This window comes from Phodopus roborovskii, unplaced genomic scaffold, assembly GCF_943737965.1.
Source record: "Phodopus roborovskii unplaced genomic scaffold, PHOROB, whole genome shotgun sequence".
Lineage (NCBI taxonomy): Eukaryota > Metazoa > Chordata > Mammalia > Rodentia > Cricetidae > Phodopus > Phodopus roborovskii.
This window is the reverse complement of record NW_026126602.1, coordinates 3,336,237-3,355,377: the sequence shown is the minus strand read 5'-3', so window position 1 is coordinate 3,355,377 and position 19,141 is coordinate 3,336,237. Positions and strand designations below refer to the sequence as shown.

Below are 19,141 nucleotides of genomic sequence, written 5' to 3'. Positions count from 1 at the left end.
GCATTCCGCCTGGCTCCTGACAAGACAGATTCATGAGAAAAAACAAACCAAAAACAACAACAAAATCCCAGCTGACTATTAATTACTCAGACAGCATTCAAGAATGCTATTTACTGAACTTCAAGAGAAAAATCTAGAAAGATTTGGGCTCAAGGAGTTATTCATTTGCGGCTGAACCATATGAGGAAAAAAGGAGCAGATGCTGTAGAATAAACTCCTAGCAGGGCAGGGCCTGGATGTTCAAGAACCATGGTGGGGAGCAGCAGGTCCCTTAAAACCTAGTTTCAGGACTTCCGACACTACAAACCTGTGTTTGATTGCTGTGGAGACTGGAGATGATGAAAGACCCCGGCTTCTGTATTACATGTCAAGGATCTACTTTAGGTTGAAGAAGAAAATGAAAGAAAGTCTCCTTGCTAAAGATCACATCTGTGCAGCAAATTTGGGGTTTGCATTTATCGTTCAGCAGGGGAGAGCCATTTAAATTCTCTAAAACAAACAGCCTGGCACCACGCCTCCTGGGAGACACAGGCAGTGCTCTTTTGACAACTCATTTGCTAGATCCTAATTACACTGTAGGCTTGGGCTGTCATGGTGGCTGTTTGTTTATTTAATAGCAAAGTCAGGGGGGACAAGTAGAGTGCAGGATTACCCATCATCCCCCTCTCTGGAGAGAAACCCAGGGCCCTGCAGACGTTATGTGCAGCATCTGGGGACTGTTAACACTGCCTTTCAAAATAAGCAGCCTCCATTACTGGCCCTGTTTGCTAATTTCTGGCTGGACAGCTTACCTAAGAACCTGTTTCTACATTTATTCAGCCCAAAGGCAAATGCTATTGGGCCGTCTCTCCCCTTCTGGTGTTTAACAGTATTTCTCTCAGGACCTGTGCTTAGCCAATTACCCCTTCCTAGTCATCCCAGTGTGGAACCAGTGCCAGGAGGCAGGGTTTACTTAATGCTGTACCCGGAAGGCCCAGGTGTGTGCCCTGTTGGATCTATCAATTAATTCCCTTTCCTCTCATGTCACAGTATCCACAGAACATCCTCCATGGCTGGCAGTAGGCCCATGGTGCTCAGAGGTGCTGAGCCCTGGGAGTCCTGACAAGCCTGCTTGAGCCTCGCCTGAAAAATGGGCCTGGTCTTGCTGCAGTGGGATAGCAGTTTAATTGGCTCTGACTTCGGCATTCAGCTGGTCGTTTCCCCTGAAGGGTAGCTCACAGGAAACAAACAGTTGAAATTAATCAAGTTCCCCTGATCATTTGTAATGGAGAAGGGAAGGGAGCAATTAGACATTTAATTACAATATTTTGTAATTGTTAAGCCACCAGCGACACACAGGATGCTCTGGCTGAAGAGACACATATGTGTTTTGTGAGGACACACTAAGCAAAAAGGCAGTGACCATAACCACCCATCTCTTCTCTATCTTTGTCCAAAAGGGACCAATTCTAATGGATGATGTGAGTACATTGCTTTAATTATGCTGTATACATTTCATTAAAACAATTCTGGGATAAAGGTGAGCCCATGTCAGCTGGTAATAAAAAGGCCACTTCTTATTCTTGGATGACAGATGAAATGAGTTCAGCTTTATGGACAGCAAGGACGTTTAAAATGACAAACAACTGAACTCAATTAGCATGCCTTGTTCAAACTGGTTTTGAAACCATCCGGACCAGGAAGCCAGGTCACCTATCTACTGCAGAGCTCAGGACAGCACGTAGCATGCATCACAGTGCTGTGGAGGAGCAATGTGCAAGCGTGCCCAATGCTGCTGCTGCTGCTGCTGCATTTGGCCACGTCTGACAAGCAGATCCTCTGAGTTAGTTGCTAGTTTTCAGTCCTTCGCCTTCCATAAGCACTTAATTCATCAGGAAGGCATGAACGGAGAAAATATGGTCAAGTGTTGAAAGATGGCTCGCTAACTGCACTGCTTTCAAGTGCAAGGAAACTCCTATGTTCAGTTCCAGTTGTTGGGGGTAGGGCTGTGTACATGGCTCCTCTATCTGGAGAGTGAGTCCGGGTAAGACACTTGTGGGCTGACCTGTGCAGCAGGGATGGTTTCTTTGGAGAGGAATATTCAGTTGCTTTGCCCACTGATGGCCTTGGTTAAGGTGTGCAGGAGAAGCTCCTCCACCCTCAGCTGTGACTTTCACAGCCCTCGAAATGCATCCATGGGGAGGTTCACACATTTAATTGCTTTGACATTTGGAGACAACTGACCCGAGTAGCAATCACCTGGGCCAAGCTCATGCCAGCTTTCCCTTTGTTCAAGGAGTTGTTGCTTCTTTTTCCAAGAGCAAGCAGTCCTAGGGGGAGAAACGCAGTGTGCTTGGGTGTTAGGACTATAGCTGGATTTCCACAGCATGCCTGGATGCTAGGACTGTAGTGGGATCCCTCAGCCCTGGAGGGTGTATTCTGCTATGACTGGGCATTACTCTGCATGAGGAACAGGGTGTTACCCTAGATGTGGATCTGAGTCCTAGCCACATGCCTTAGTTTCCAGTTTTCCAGGGCAAAGAACTGCAGCAGAGATAGAGGCCGCTACTAAGTGTGTGCAGAAAGAGAGTAAAGACGGAGTAAAGTCATTGCAAGGGCTGGAGGCCGCCTCCAAGCTTGGGGCTACTTGATCGCTGCCACTGTTGGAGGAGAGGGCTCAGTCTTATGGTTGGGGTGAGCAGGAGGGCTTTGGTGGGCCTGGCTTTCCTAGGTAATACTTCATCTTTCATGAATCTGGACGACCAGGGTTCTCTCTCCAGAGGAGGATGCAGAGAGGTATGGGCAAGGGCAGGAAGAAAAGGGGTCGTTGAAGGACAGCCTTAGTGTGGGCAAGGACTACCATTTTCACTCAGACTCCCTGATGATCTGTGATCTGGGAAAACTGTCACACAAGAATAACTGGCTTTATGGGGAAATACTATGGGCTGTGTACACGAGGAGGGACAGATACCTTGTGCACTCCAGACTCGGGTCTCGTTTCGGTTACTATCCATCTTTTTTGTCTTGTTTTGTCTTCTGTCTATTTAAGACATTGTCCCAAGGATGCCAATGATTCCCAGCAGATGTGGGGGATGACTTAAGGGCTTGCTGTGGGTTCTGCTGGCACCAGAGATGGTCCTTATGCCATCTCTAGTTGAAATTGGCAAGTGCCAGACAATGATTGGATGATATCCAGACTGCAGAGCCCTGATGTAAAAGGCCGAACTGAAACCTCAGTGAATCTACAGGGCCCAGAAGAGCATCTGCACAAGCACTGACATGTACATGAGCTTGTGCCCCACAAGGCCCTTGCTGTTAGAACTATTACTCTTTTTGTTTGTGGGTGGGTGCTCACATGTAGAGGCCAGAAGTTGTTATCCAGTTTCTTCCTCAATTGCAGTGCACCCCACCTTGTTTTTTTTGACTCAGAGTCTCTTACTGAACCCGGGGCTTGCTGATTTGGTTACGTGGGCTGGTCAACAACAGCCAGGGAGTCTCTGGTCTCTGCTTCCAGTGCTGGGATTTACAGATGCATCCTGCTGAGCTCTGCCTTTCTGTAGGTACTGGGGATTGAACAACAGGATTGTGCAGCAAGCTCTTCCTAACTGAGACATGTCCCCTGCCATACTTACTGTCACCGGAACAGCCACTTCTCTCCCCTGCCATACTATTACCATAAGTCACTTCTCACTTAAAATGACGTGTTGAGGTGGTATTTCAGCACACAAGAAAAGCAAGGCGGAAACACCCAACTAAACACCTGCCAATTTTCTTCTCCCTCATGTCCTTTATTCTCATTGCAAGAGCCAAACTTTCTTCTCCAGTCTGAGCCAAAGAGCAGGCCTGCCCTGGCCATACTGCTTGTTCTGTGTCAGCCTGGCCCTTTGGGCCAGTGTCCCTGTAGGGCACACTGAGGGGAGGGGTTCTCCACATGAGTGATAATGCCCAGGAGCTGTGTGCCAATGATGGGTGAAAGTCTTAGGGGACCAGTGGGGTTGATCACACCAGTTTCTTGGCAACTGGGAACAGCCTTGGGCTGCTATAAAAAGGGAAGCCATGGCTGTTCTCTTTAAGCCATCATGCTCACCATGAGAGAGGGACTCTGGAGGAGTGCCTATGAGAGCATGTGGACCATCTACGTGTTACACTGGAATGATGGGGCCCAGCAGCAGCTAAGCAAAAAGGAGGCATCTTGTCACAGGGGCTCCCAGCACCACACAAGCAGAGAGAGCAGCATTCAGTTTCCACAGACTCAGTCTAACTCCAGAATGTCCTCTTGGGAAGAAAACTGAAGATGGAGATTACTTTGAAATGTAAGAGACCTCTCTTTCAAACCCTGCAGGCCTGGCAGCAGGACACTCAGCCTGAAGGCAGGGCTAGAAGGACGGAAGCAGACCCATCCCTTAAAACTTGGGGAAGGGGTGATGGAGCTGTAAAGAAAAGAACGATGGGCTGTAGACCCAACTGCCAGAATCCCTATCTTCTGCCATGTCATTTGAAGTTAGGATGAGTGATGAGTTCAAACCCTGCCCAGAGCTGACAACTGTTAACAGGTGGAACGGTACATACACCGCAGGCTCTTGGTCCCCAAGTGATGGTTTCACAGGTGCACAACAGGGCAAAGTAGGACTAGCAGGGCATTGTGAGGTAGTGTTGTTAAAGGCCTGCTAGCCACAGGCACCCCTATCCTGTTGTGCCTAACATGCAAGTCTGTAGGGAGACAAAAAGCACTCATCAGGGCCCCAACAGAAGGACAGAGCCCACAAAGGCATGCCGCACTGGAAGAGGTCAGAAAGTCTACAGCCATCTATTCACACACACACACACATACATATTCTTCCTTCATTTAAAAATGCAAACACATTCTGGCCACAGGATAGCTTTCAGAGCACTGGAAGGTGCCATCTATGCAGAAAAGTCATCAACAGTCCTATGAACATTTTAAGTGACAATAATGACATGCATTGCAGGCTTGCCCATGGATGCGATAGTCACACAAATGTCATGGGAGAACCAAATGCTCTTGGATTGGACTAAAGGCCTTTTCTGCAGCAGGAAATATGACTGGTGCTGTAAATCTGGCCGAGAACCCATGTTGGGGAGCTCCTAGGCCTCCTATCACTATTATTTTATTAAATGAACTTAGTATCAAACTGCCTTCTAACTTCATTTCTCTAAACTCAGTTGAGTGCAGCCCTCAGACCTCATTAGAGAAGGTTCTTTGTGCAGGAGATAACAGTGAACCCAGACATTCATAACTGGTCAAATGCAGACAGTATGTAACTGTGGTGTGCTCAGCCACAAACTGGACATCTATAACATAGCCTTCCCCACAAGGCTCAGGAGTCATGTTGGAAGAGGGGTTAGGCAGATTGGAAAAGCCAGAAGCTGGGAAAGAATGGACCACAATTGTCACTTGGACATGACATAACCAGTGCACTCAAAGTCACAGCAGCTGTGGTTGACTGTACACGATCAAGACAGTCAACAATCCAGCGTGGTTTAGGGTCCAGCTCAGCTGAGAGGCTATAGATAGCTGATGATTCACACGGGAAAGAGAATTTTCTTTAAGGGTTTGACATCTGTTAAATTGACCTTGCTCCAGTGAAGGACCACACATCCATGCGTATATGGGTAGCAAAAACTGGACTTGGTGGGCTATAAAAAAGGAGAAAGGACATGAGGTTGGGAGGGAGTGTGGCACAATCAGAGAGATGTCAGGGGAGGAGTGGGAGGTGACCGATAAAACCCATTTTATGCACATATGAAATTTTCAGAAATTAAAATATGTTAAAAAAGCAAACAGGAAGGCCTTGTGCATTGCTTCTTTCCCATAATACATATTTTAACACACGGCATGATGGCTATTCTTGGTTGCCAACTTGACTACACCTGGAATTAACTAAAATCCAAACGGCTGTGCACACCTGTGTGATATAGATATGAATACTTTGTTTTGGAATGGATTTTCATTTATTGATACAATTTAAGGTCAATTTTGTGATGTGTATATTTCTCCTTTTGTTTAGGTATTGTGTTTACATAGTTCATTCAGAAATGTATTGTATAATGTAGTACAGATTATAGATAATTACCTATGATAGTCAAAGCTTAGAGTTAAGTTAGCTAGGTTTTCAAGATACACAGAGATGTATTTGAGATAGATAGGCATTCTTCAAACCTTTCAAAGACCTACAGAATATGGCACGTGCGGAAAAACCATACTCCCTACACCTGTGAGGAACTGTTTGTTCTTAATTAAGGCATTGAAGTGGGAGGACCCACTTTTAACCCTTACCTTTGAGGTGGACAGATCCATCCACCTTCCCCTTAGACCACACCCTCTAAACAGGACATGGAAGAATGAAGCTTGCTCTCTTTGCTTGCTTACTCTCACTCTTGTTAGCAAGTTCAAAACTTCACTGGAATTAGAGCCTACTTCTTTCGGACTCTGGCATATACTGAAGACCTGATGCAATATCCAGCCTCATGGACTGCACAACTATTGGATTTTGGACCTTTGGTTAGACTAGCTCATGTTGTGGTAACTCACAACCACAATATTATTTACTTCATAACTGTAATTTTTCTGTTGTTATGAATCATGATATAAATAATCTGATATGCAACCCCTATGAAAGAGTTCAGGTTGAGAAACACTGCTGTAAAACATTCTAATCAATCCCCCTCCCCCTACCTACACACACACACACACACACACACACACACACACACACACACACTCATTCTATAAGTTCTGTTCCTCTAGAAAATCCTGACTAATACACATAGTATTGTTATAAGTAATATTGTATTTTTGTTTTCCCATTCTGATGAGTTATACCCAGTCTTCACTTACAAACAAAAATCCAGGGACATATTGTTCACCAATTTGTGTCCTCTTGTACTGACTCTTAGAAGTGGGATCCTTGGGTCAAAAGGTCTGTGCCTTTTGAATTTTGATGTTGTGCAATTTCATTCCATTGATAGGAGATCAAAATATCCATGCCATTTTGTTGTCTGGATACTGGGGCCGGGTTTACTCTGCCCTCCCGGTGCCAGATTGGACCCATTACTGTCAACAAGTTCCTTGGTCACATCATGACATTACACTGTTGCCTAGTCCTTTCTTCAAACAGTGTTTGGACTGGACTGTTTGTGTGTCAGGGGTAGAGCATTTGTCTTGCATGTGTTAAGAGCCTCAGCTTGATCCATAGCATCACTGCCTGTCCAGAGGGACTCACTGCTGAAACCCTGTGCCACTAACCCTGGTGACTCCTGACCAGGGCGTATTCTCAGGAGCTCAGTAAAAAGGGAAGGCTCTATAAAACACACACCTAACAAAGCATGTCAGCAGCTTGAACAGAGCAGGCCTGTCCAGATAGAAGAACCCTAATAAATAAACGAAGAGCAACATTTATTGCCAACAATCATGTCACTGGCCCACAGAAAACTGGAGCTGTGCAGCTGGGAGAGGAGGAGTCTGCAGCCAGAGAAGGCCATGGAACGTGCCCAGATGCAATTATTTACGGTGTGCAGATGAAGAGACAACCTTCCATATGAGGAACAGTTCAGCAGAGGAGGGTGGGCTAAGCCAGGATGAGATCCAGAGAGCCAGCGAGCGCAACAAAAGGGACATGAATAAAAATGACAAGCAATAAAACAGTACAAATCAAAAATGCTGTAACTTTCAGAAGTAATTTAGGGCCAAAAGAAAAAGGGGGGAAAATCTGGCTTTGAAACAATTTTCTGAGAAGCGAAGACATTAAGCAAAATGAAAGTGCTGAGTTGAAGACACAATATACCTCAATGCCATCCTAGCTATGAGCTTGGTGTTTTATTTAAAAAAAAAAAAAAAAGGAGCAATTTTGCATTTAGCTGATGCGGACATTTTTTGTTGTTATTGTTGTTGTTCCCCTAGTAATAATCTGTGTGCTAATCCTTGTATAGCAGGGCTCCAGGGCTATGTCTCTCTGTCTTCGACAGGCTAGTGGTCTTAAAGCAGCTTCTGGGTGCTGTGTGCATATGACAGCAGCGTCACCGGGGGACAGCAATGGGCCAGCTGCTGCAGGAGTTAAGATGGAGATCTGAAACGGCAGCCTCCATAAATTCACGCTTTATACAGAGATGTGGATTCCTCGGGTTCTCTGTAGTTTCTGACCTTGAAATCTGCATCTAAGGGCTATTTGGGCTGTTTTCAATGATTTTTATATGCTAGGATGTACCTCCTTCAAACCTGACCAGAGCATAATAAATACAATCCACCTGCCACTTTATGCTTCAGGAACTCTTCCTAGCCACTTCCCGAGGTGGGGTTGTCACTGTTATTTTAGAGAGAAGCTGGAAAGAGACTTCTCTCTGAGTCATGGGAGTAAGTAGTAGAGTACTTTATTTCACCTGTATGGGCTCTGTGGGAGGACAGGCTGGAACTGTGCTAGGACCCAAGGGTGACTCTCCCAAGCCTACTAGCTCAGTGACTCCCTCTGGCAACAAGAGCTCTCTTCTCCTATTTGCTAGAAGCACTGATTTAAAGAGCCAGAAGCTCTTTATCTTGGATGGCACCAGGACAGTCTGCACTGTTACATAGATTTACTTCTACATGATGGCATCTTCATGAAGAACCTTACACGCAGGTCCTTGAAGTCTTCACTCTTCAAAGGTGATGGGACTTGAACCCAGGAGCCTGCACTCTACGAGTGAGCTATGTCCCCAGGCCAAAGAGTTTTCTTATAGATGCTCGGCGACTCCCCTCTTCTACCAGTCCCTTCATGCCATGAATAAGTATCCTGATGTCATGCCTCTAAATTTAGTCGGCAACTCCAGCCACTGCTGAGAGACATCCTAGAAGGAAATTTGGAGCTAAGCACACCCTCTGCTCACCTGTTCTCTTTTCCACCTCAGCTTGCCACCTATTTGCAGAGACTGTCTATCTCTTACTATACCAAGGGCTGTGGCTGAGTGGGGGGTCCCCACAAACAAACTGCCGTCCCACCTCCTACCTCCCACCTGCTGGGTGTGCACCAACCAGAACGGCCATTTTGCCCTTGGCCAGCTGGCCAGCTTTTCTGAAATCCTGCTCTATGCCTGACAACTGGATGGTTTACGAATCATTTCAAAGTCTGATATCAAATACCAGTCTTGGTTAGTCACAGGTTTCATAATCTTTAAAATAAATCTTCTTAAAAACTAGCAAATTCATGGAGTGGTAGAGGCAGACTATTTCATCACTAATGAAAGGGAGTCTAAAAACATCAAGCACTTGTTTGCTGCTGTGATCTCTTTGAAGCCACATTGAGGGTGATCAATGGAGAGATGACAGCAAGATGCTTTGGAGAATCTAAGCCAACCCTCTTTCTCAGATTAGCAAAACTCCCTCCTTCCTGCACTGCTGCATGCTACAAGGTACCTATGAACAGCTAGACGCTGAAAAAGGTGATGTAAGGCCCAGTGGCTTATCCATCAAAATTTCCTGCTAACCTTCTCAAGCCAGTGCCTGGCAAACAAAACAGGATTGCCGTGTGCACAGAGCTCATGGGAAGGCAGCAGCAGGGTTAGGGTGATGAGAGCTCAGACTCCACTTCCCAGAAAATGACTCACGGACAGGACGGCCACAAACTTCAAATGGCAACTTTTGTGATTCAAGGTAATTTCCCAGGAATTTAAGAGGCCATCATTTATTCCTGACTTTCAAAGAGGCTCTGTGCTTTAAAGGCACGGTTGTATCTAAAACTGATCAGCTGGTGACAACCTCTGAAGCCCCTGAGAGGAAGAGAGAGCAGGAGGCACTGCCACATCTGGACTACAGCCACATCTGGATTGCACCATGTAGCTCACTTTCTAGGTTGTAAATTTTCAGGTCACAAAGACTTCCTGAAAATAACTTTCTACCACGCAAGTAGATTTTTTTTTTTTTTATTAGCGGAAGTACCCATTTTTTCTATCATTATTTTGAGATGGAACACTAAAAGACTTGCTTGACTAATTTTCAAAGAGCTGCACATTTAAGAAAACAGCAAAATTACCCCCTAAAAAAAGACTGTTTTAGAGCATGTCAAACAAACCAGAGACTGATAAATATGAACATTTGACATGTAACTATATAGTATAGTTGGAACTACATTCCACAGTTGTAGAATTAACTGTTGATAAATATAATCAAACAGTATCAAAATTAAAGGACATATGTATGCATACACTTAAACACACACACCCTCTCACAGACACTCAAAAACTTGCAATCAAAAACAAATTTTAATCTTTTTATTTATTAGGAAATAAAGCCTATGATATTAGAGAATGCATGGAATTTTAACATGACATTACATATGTTAGAAAAATGCATCTAGGGCACATATTTTATTTCTTAAGAAAATAAAACTACCCACAAAAATTACCTCTGTACACTGGTGTTGGCCCTGGCATACTGGATCCTTGTAATTAAATACTAACAGAAACAGAGCATGACAGAAAGGTGGTCTGAGGTCTCAGCATCAATGGAGAGAGGTACCTTGTAGCATCAGCATTGATGCTGGGTGGTCTCAGCATCACTGCCTTCCTTCATTGAGGAATCCAGGAGCTTCCTGGTTAGAGATGGCACCCAGGATAGCCCAGAGTCTGGTGGGGTCTTCACAGTTGTGCTGGCGTACCCAGTGAAGGAGTAGGTCTTCCTTCCGCCCCAGCCTCTGGGCACAGAGCAGGCAGTCAAAGCCTGAGTGGGACCAGAGAAGCTTGGTGGGGTGCTGTGGGCTGCTCATTCCCCACAGGCCACCTTCACTTCCAGCCTGCGCTTCCTCCCTGTTCTGATGACAGGGTGGCAGCCTTTTCACTTTAGGAAATGCTGGGGGGTCCTCCACAGAGGCCCAGGGCTTCATCTGCTTCCTTCTCTCAGGGTGCTGCTTCTGGTGAGGAACCCCCGCTCTGCTGTCTGGTAAGATCACCTCCTGAAGCCGCCCTTGGATCTCTTCCCCGTGAACGTGGAGCAAATGGAACTTTATTTCAGCAAAAGACTGAGCAGTGATTTGACAACGGGCACATCTGATTTGCAACTTGACTTCATCTGCCTGGTTTAGAAGGAAATCTTCTTCCAAACTTGACTTGTTTTCCCTGGAAAGGGGGAAATAGTCTAGGTAAGCCTTCCCAGGAAAATGCAACTGGATCTCTTGCTGTCAGGTCTTGGCCTCCAGGGATACAAAGCACCCTGCTAAGGAGAGGTCAGCAAAGCCTCAGCAGAGCCCATCCATAGCACACTGCCACCCTAGGGCCCAGACATCTTTGAGGCCACCACAGACTAAGAGTCCTGTATCTCCCCCTAGTCACCTCCCTGGTTACCACAGGTGTAGTCAACATGAAGATTAGGTAATGTGGTAGGAGGTGGCATGGTACACTGTGGCACTTGCTGAAGATGACTGTCCACATCATCCATGCTACCCCCACCACTTTGGCAGACTGAGATCTTATTTCAAGATGATCTGAGTACATGAAGTGCAAAGGGGCATTCTGTTCCATGGCACATTAGTGAGAGATGGAATGAACTATTGGAGATGAGGAAAGGCAAAGACAAGAAGAAGTTAGGGCAGGCATCTTGTTTTTAATCCATTATGATATTGAATACAAAGCATTAAGGTTGCAGGCATGGACCACACTACAGGCACTTCCCTGGTCATTACTCCTCAAGTGCTTGCCTTATCAGCATCCAGATTATGGAGTTCATTGTTGTTGTCTTTAATAATGCCGAGGAGCAGTGCTTACAAAACACAAGGACACAGGAAAAGCTTCATCTGGCCTGACAGGTAACAATGGGTACATATAGCAGTGGAGTACCCTGGGGTCTGTTGAACGGGGGTGGCCTCACAAGGTGTTGAGCAATAGATAAAGCTGTTTAGATAAGAATTTTGTGAACAATAATTTTGGGGAAGCTACTTTATAAAGACCATTAAAAACTATGTATGATAATCTATTTTAATTTTTAGATGCAAAAATAATGTCACCCAACTGTCCCCAGCATACCCAAACTGGCATTCATATCTTGACTTATACAAGTTTGAGTAAACATTGTGACTTAACAGAAACCAACAAGGAGTGAGGTAATACTTCAGAGAACTGAGGGGTGGGACAAGGTGGCTTATTTTTATCTTATGACATCTTACTTTGTTGCTATTTTGGGACAGGGTCTCACATAGCCAGGCTGACCTTGAATTCCTGATCTCACTATCTCTATCTGCCAAGTGCTAGGACTGTAGGTGTGTACCAACACTCCTGACATGTTTTGAAATCTTAATCTTCTCATATCACAACAGACTGTCTTGCTAGGCTTCCCTTCCATGGGCACTCACCTCTCCAGTGGGCCATCAGGTCCTTGCACATAGGCATCTTTGTCCTTGTTCCTTGACGTGTCTCCTGGCTGCTGTTCACTGGAGGAGGGCTCTGTGCTGATCACAACCCTGTGCACCTCCTTCAGATGGCCAAAATAGACTCGGACATGACCAAACACTTTTGCACAAAACTCACAGCACACTAGTTTCTTGGGGCGATTCTCACCATGGTGAAGTTTCATATGTGCATTCAGGCTGCCAGGACGGACGTAGGCCTTGCGACATATCCCACAACTGTAAGGCCGTCTGTTAGTGTGTGTATTCATGTGGTCTAGAAGGTGGTGTTTGAACTGGAAGTGGTGGTTACAGACAGGACACATGTGCCAGGGCTTCTTAATGCCCGAGAATCTGTTTCTAAGCACGGAGCTGGCCTTTGGGGCAGGGCTGTCACTATGCTTGGAGCCAAGGCATTTTGGAGGCAGCGCATTATTCAGCAGAACATCCTGACCTAAGCTGCTGGGAGCCTGGGACTGCAGTGCAGCTGCAGGGGATGACACCAGGGGAGCCAAAGCAGACATGATGATGACAGGCTTGGGCATGATGCTACGATACTTTCTTGAAGCAGCCTTGGGCTTCTGGTCTCTGGGTTCTTGGGGATTGTTTCTCCCACTTTCTACTCCATCTCCACACACATCAATAGTGTATTTCCTCCTCTTGCCCTGCAATGCTAAAATCTCATCTGGCACTTTCCATTTTCTTCCTTTTCTCTTTACTGCCCCACTGCTTGGCTTTATTTTGTGGCTGAGATCTAATTTGGTGACAGGATTGAAGGCACTTTCACAAGCATTCTGCCTGGATCCATGCAGAGAAGTTATCTTGCTGGGCATCATGGTGGCTGCATCAAACCTTTCTGAGACGGACAATCTCTCATCACAGTTTGCCCTGCATCCAGATGAAGATAGATTGGCATTATCAGCATCTGATTCCACTTTGCCCACCTCTGTGGCTTTCACTCTTGAGAAGGGCACAATGGGCAGTTTACCTTTCGGTACTAATGAGACCAACTGAACCACACTGCTGAAGACAGTGTGTGCAGGAGCCACTTGGTCTTTAAGCTCTTCACCAGCAACAGCAGGCTTAGTGGGCGCCTCCTTCCTGGTACAGTCTGCCTTCTGCATGATAGAGGGGAGGCTCTGTGGGGAAGAGGAATCCTCTGTAGCACATGCTGGGATGGCAGGGAGCTTCAGGTCTCCACAGCTGTTGGTCACAAGGAGATTTGAATCTCCTTGGCCAATACTATTGGTCAGTGTAGTTGTTTTGATGGCAGAGGAATGGTTTAAAGTGGGCATTTGCTTCAATGGGCTGGTCTTGTGAGGCAGTTCAGGATGGGCTTGTGCAGAAGGAGACATTTGGCATGTCTGGACTGGGCCAGGGGGTTCATTCCAGCTACTCTTGGGAGAGCTCAGGACCTGTTTCTTTCTTAAGCCTTTGTTACTTGGTGGTTGGTATCGAGGAATAGGCAGTTTAAGGTTTTCATGCAGAGACATTCTGGGCTTCTGAACTGGCTGATTTGAGGCAACACTCGGTAAAGCAAAAAGAGAAAACGTGCCCTCCTGGCCAGCCACCTGCATCAGAGCATAGTTCTGGGTGGGCATGCCCAGGGGCTTGGAGGTTAGAGCCAGACTCCCTTGGTCAGAAAGTGAGGAAGGACAAGGTAGCACTCTGGATGTTAAGACTTTAGGCACAATTTTCGGTGCAATGGTCCTAAACTGACTCTTATTCTGTAAACTTTTCCCACTCGGTGCTGTTCCAGAAGGGATGTTTGATTCATCTGTAATGACAACACACAGGTGACTACAGTGCAACTGTCCTGGTACTGAAACTTCAAATCACATCTGATCTTGGATAGAGACCTGGTTCAACAGTTAATAGGATATACTGCTCTTGCAAAGGACCTGAATTCATTTCCCTGCACCCATGTTGTGTGGCTCACACCTGCCTTCCAGTGGCAGGGGATCCAATGTCCTCTTCTGGCCTGTACTAATGTGTATAAACCCACATCCACAATACATATAATTTAAAAACATCCCTTTTTATGTTCAGACCAGATTCCTTGGCCTGTTCCCCATTTTCCTAAGCAACTGCTTATGTCCTTCAAGACAAGGTTTGCAGGTTACCTGCCCTGCATTCCCAAGGACTGTAATTCTCCAACGTTGCAGCATAATTCTCCTGTTAGAATGGCAGCCATTAAACAAAACTTCCAGAGATCTGGGACTCTGTTCTTCTGGTCCCCGTGCTCTATAAGCCCTTCATCCAGCTTCCATCTTACCCAATTTTGACCCATCTTCCCAAGCCAGAGCAAGCCCACTTTCCTTCCTGATCTCCAAAGCTGATACTCTGGAATACTCTACTGTGACTTCTGTTTGATACACATGCCTTGCTTTCCCATGCCTCATGAAGGTGAGACATACCAAACGAAGTTCATCTCATATCACCCACTGTTATCTTTGTTCTGAAACAAAAGTTTGTGTGTGTGGTGCGTGCGTGCATGCGTGTGTGTGTGTGTGTGTGTGTGTGTGTGTGTGTGTGTGTGTGTGTGTGTGTGTTTGGCATCAACTGGCTTTTCACTCTGGTTTAGGCTGTACCATTTCGTGCTAGCCGTGCAGTTTTCTTTGTAAAGTGATGAATTCCAGACTGAGGGGGCTTTGGTGCTGTTCCCTGTGTGACTTGTGAAATTTCTTCTCACACCTTTCAAACTGTTTATGTATGCTTTTGCAATTAAATCATCAGCATTAAAAAGCAACCTGATGTGACACTTTAAAAAAATGTTAAACATAACCAAAGAGACACAGGATGATAAGGATACAGAGCTGAAGAGAAAAACAAACAAACAAACAAACCAACTAACTTGAATCACACAGAAAGCACCTCCTGGCATACTAATAGGAACAATTTTAACTGATAGAATAACTTTCCATTCATCCCAGATTTATTGGCCTGACCACAGAGCAATTACTACAACCTTAAGAGAACAGTTAAGGAAACATTTTGGCTCCCCATTTTAAGGACTGAATCATCCATTTTACTTCCAAGGCCTCAAGGTCACAAGGCCTGGCTTGAGAACTGGAGAAGTTTCTTATTTTTAAGTGTTTCATATTAACCAGACTTCATGTAGGCTCACATGTACTAGCTTCATGAACTCGTCTAGGAACTGGATATTGCAAACCCATAATGCTTTCTGAAAGTTATGGGGCCACATGAGGGTTGGAGTTTACTTTCACATTTTAGAAAAGTAGTAAGAGGAAACACACACACACACATACACACACACTGTTACACAAGACCCAGCAGAATCTGCAGGCCATTGATAATTAAACCTACTACCACCCCTGCAGCAAAGTACTTTAGTATTCATAACACAGCAGGCAAATACAGTTCTAAATGGTTTTATTTCAGTTCAGGGGTTTGCCTCTGAATGACTTAGGTACCCAATTTTTTATTTTAGATTTTGGAGCTTTATGTAAAGGATTTTAGAAACCCCTGTTTGCAGGATACTAGGGACAGGAATGTGGGGAGCTAAGAATCCACTGAAACACAGAGTAAAAACTTATTGACTGCCCACAGTCAGTGAACCAATAATTTGATCAGAAAGTTGCCTGTTAACACTATGATAGCAACTTAGTAGGAATAATTTGAAAAGTATGAGAATTTACTCTAGAATATGCTTTAATATTTGGTTAAGAAAAAGGTCGCATACACCTTAAATCCCAGCGTTGGGAAGCAGAGGCAGGCAGATCTTGGAGTTTGAGGCTTGATGGGAGATTGTCCTTCTGTATGCTGTGAATATATGTTTCTCTTATTGGTTGATGAATAAATGCTGATTGGCCAGGAACCAGGCAGGAAGTATAGGAAAAAGACAGATAGATAGATGGATGGATGGATAGAGAGAAGGGGGGGGGGGAGGGAGAGAGATTTGCCAGAGAGATGCCATGTAGCTACTGGGAAGATAGGATGCCAGGTATTCTCCGGTAGCCAAGACCATGTGGAAATACTTAGATTAATAGAAATGGGTTAATAATTAGGAGAGATCCAGCCAATAAGAAGCCTGAGCCATCGGCCAAACAGTTTATAATTAATATAAGCCTCTGTGGAACTAAGGGCTACAGGACTGTGCAGGAAAGAAACTTTGTCTACAGAGGCTAGACTGGTATACAGAGCCAGGGATACATAGCGAAACCCTGCCTGGGGGCAGGTATTAGGAAAACACATGTGACTTGCATTAGAGTAAGGAGGATGCGTCACACAGTGGTTCAGTAGCTGCATTAGAGTGAGGAAGTCATTTCACACAATAGCTGCATTAGAGTGAGGAAAGTGCTGTGCTAGAGGATGTTGGGAAATATTTCACATCCTTTAAACCATGAGGAGAGGTGGGGCTAGTTGACTAGACAGCAGAGGAAATGATAACAGGAACAGTGCATTAGGCTACTGGGGTTAAACTGAAGAAGTCAGAGTAGCAAAGAAGAAACTATAAGATACACAGAGGAGTGAGTATGGGGGGAAGACAGGGTTGAGAAGAGACACAGACACTTGGCAGCTGACTCTCAGAGGCAGGGCACAAGGCCATCAAGCAAAGAAAAGCAACCAATGGCCAGTGTTGAGGTTTCCCAAAGGTGTCCCGAGACTGAAGTTGGGAAAAGGTTTCTTACTTTTATGACTAGATATTAGAAAGCAAGCTTCTGAAAGGCTGGGTTTCAGAAATGAAACCTGATACCGCTGTACCAAATGGGAGTAAACTATGACACACTTAACTTGATCCACTGATCCCAACATGGTGGAGACAAAATTGCACAGGAATGCAATGATTTCAGGGGGAAAGGAGACTGTGATGACTCTAGAGTTGTCTAGGAGATGGCTTCTGAATATTCCTGAGAGCTTTCTAAGAAGTTTAATTAAAGGGGCAGACCCATATGGGATTGGCTGGCTGAAGGAAAAGGATGAGGGAGTAAGCAAGCTGAGCATCAGCATGCATCTTGCTCTGCTTCCCGACTGTGGCTGCAATGTGACCTCAGTCATCTCACACTGCTACCACCATTCTTTCCCTGATATGTAATATGCCCTCAAGCCTTGATGCAACATAAACCCTCCTTGCCCTGCTTTCACGTTGTTTTTGCCAGGTGTTTTGTCATAGCAGCCAGAAGAGCAACTAATCAGAAGCCAACTGTGGATGAGAGCAGAGGCCACTCCTGGAGGTTCCCAGCTCTGCCCCAGCTAGGGCAGACTTTGGGCATCAGAGTGAGCAGTGTGGACAGCCTGCAATGACAGGCTTAGGTGACAGGCAAGTGGTAGCCAGTGGAGCCCAATGTTGGGGATGAAGAGTGTATCAGCTGGCTCACAGCTGCTCACACGGTGGAGGTGAAGAGCATGCCTTGCCAAGAATATTGAAATTAGGTGTGCTGGCAAGCATCTATCAGGAAGTACATGTGGAGATAAAGTTTCTGTAAGTGTGATATGGTGTTCCACTGCCCGGAATCACTAATGGTAGGAAATGAAACTGGTGCATTAGTGGGAAAGTGAGGCAAAAGTACACAACCCCCAAATTGGAGGGAAGAAGAGCAGACCCCAGAAACTACTTAAATGCCCAACAGGAAGCTAGATAATCCAACATGGTATTTTGTAGTTGTAAAGGAAATGACAAACTGATACAGAATATTCTCAGGAGTTTTTTTTTTTTCTTTAAATGGGACAATATCCTGTTACTTAGGCTATGAAGTATGGAATTACACATGCAAATCTATCTCCCAATACACAGAAGGGAAGAGAGAGATCTTGTGGGGTAGGAGAAGCTACAGGAACAAGAAGCCGAGAATTAGACAGTAGCTTATCATTCCCTTACCACCCTGTCTGGCTCTAGGGAGGTACTCAAAAGTAATCTGCTCAGTGAAAGAGACTGAGCATGCAGGTGTGTACATGCCATGACGAGAGTGTACAGGTCTGAGGACAACTTGCAAGAATGGGTCTTTCCTACCATGGCAAGGGGCCTAGGGACTGACCTCAGGTTGCCAGGCTCGGTGGTAGATGTGATCCCCACTGAACAATCTCATTGGCTCCACCTTGGTATATTAATAGGATTCTGCAAGTGAGATCCTTTGGACTAGTTGTGAGTGTGTGCTTCTGCATAAATGACTGCATCTAGGCACATAGAATTGCTCATGTTCTTTATTTTCTTAGACAAAACTGATGACCAGAGAGGTAATTTAGTAACCCGACTGCAAGTGCATCACTGTCTCTTGAAGCTCTACATGGAGAAGCATGAGAACTCACCTCTACCCAAGAACAAGCAGGAACTGAGATTTGTTCCTCCGAATGTGTGTAGTAAAAGTCAGATTTTCTAGGATAGCTACAACTTTAAGAATTAGCTTTTGCACAGCAGGAGTCCTTAGTGCCAGCAAAGCACTGCTGTGGCTCTGCTTCCTTGCTAGCACAGCCACAACAGCAGCTCACTGCACTACACTTACAGACCTTTTACAGATGGCACAGTCTAAAGCCCCTCACCCGCACCACTGAATCCTAGATCTTACAGAGCTGTGCAATGAATACCAAGGAGGAGAAATTTCCACTGGCATTTATAATTTCTAAAAGTCACACAAAATTAGCCATAACACAGTTAAAAAGACTCACAGGGCCCTCAGGCACTAAACATGGACTTATATTAACTAAAATCATAAAAGGCTCACTCAGTAAAATTAATTTTGTACAATTATTCAAAGAGAATACTTAACATTAGAATTTTAAGTGCGGGCTGTTTCTAGTATTTTAAGCATGTTAAAGAAACCACTTCGAAAAGTGACCTC

At 45.2% G+C, this 19,141-nt stretch overlaps 1 protein-coding gene across 7 annotated transcripts in view; it reads right to left on the bottom strand.

Moving 5' to 3' along the window:
- Positions 1 to 10,224: 10,224 nt before the first annotated feature.
- The window catches only part of Znf438 (zinc finger protein 438), a 127,510-nt gene continuing 118,593 nt past the window's right edge, over positions 10,225 to 19,141 (bottom strand). For all 7 annotated transcript variants that reach the window (XM_051205646.1, XM_051205644.1, XM_051205647.1 and 4 more), the window contains 2 exons: positions 12,312 to 14,121; positions 10,225 to 11,082 (listed from right to left, as the gene is read on the bottom strand). In XM_051205646.1, the coding sequence (XP_051061603.1) occupies positions 10,524 to 11,082; positions 12,312 to 14,121 (2,369 nt within the window). In that variant the 3' untranslated portion in view covers positions 10,225 to 10,523. The remainder of the gene's footprint in view (positions 11,083 to 12,311; positions 14,122 to 19,141) is intronic.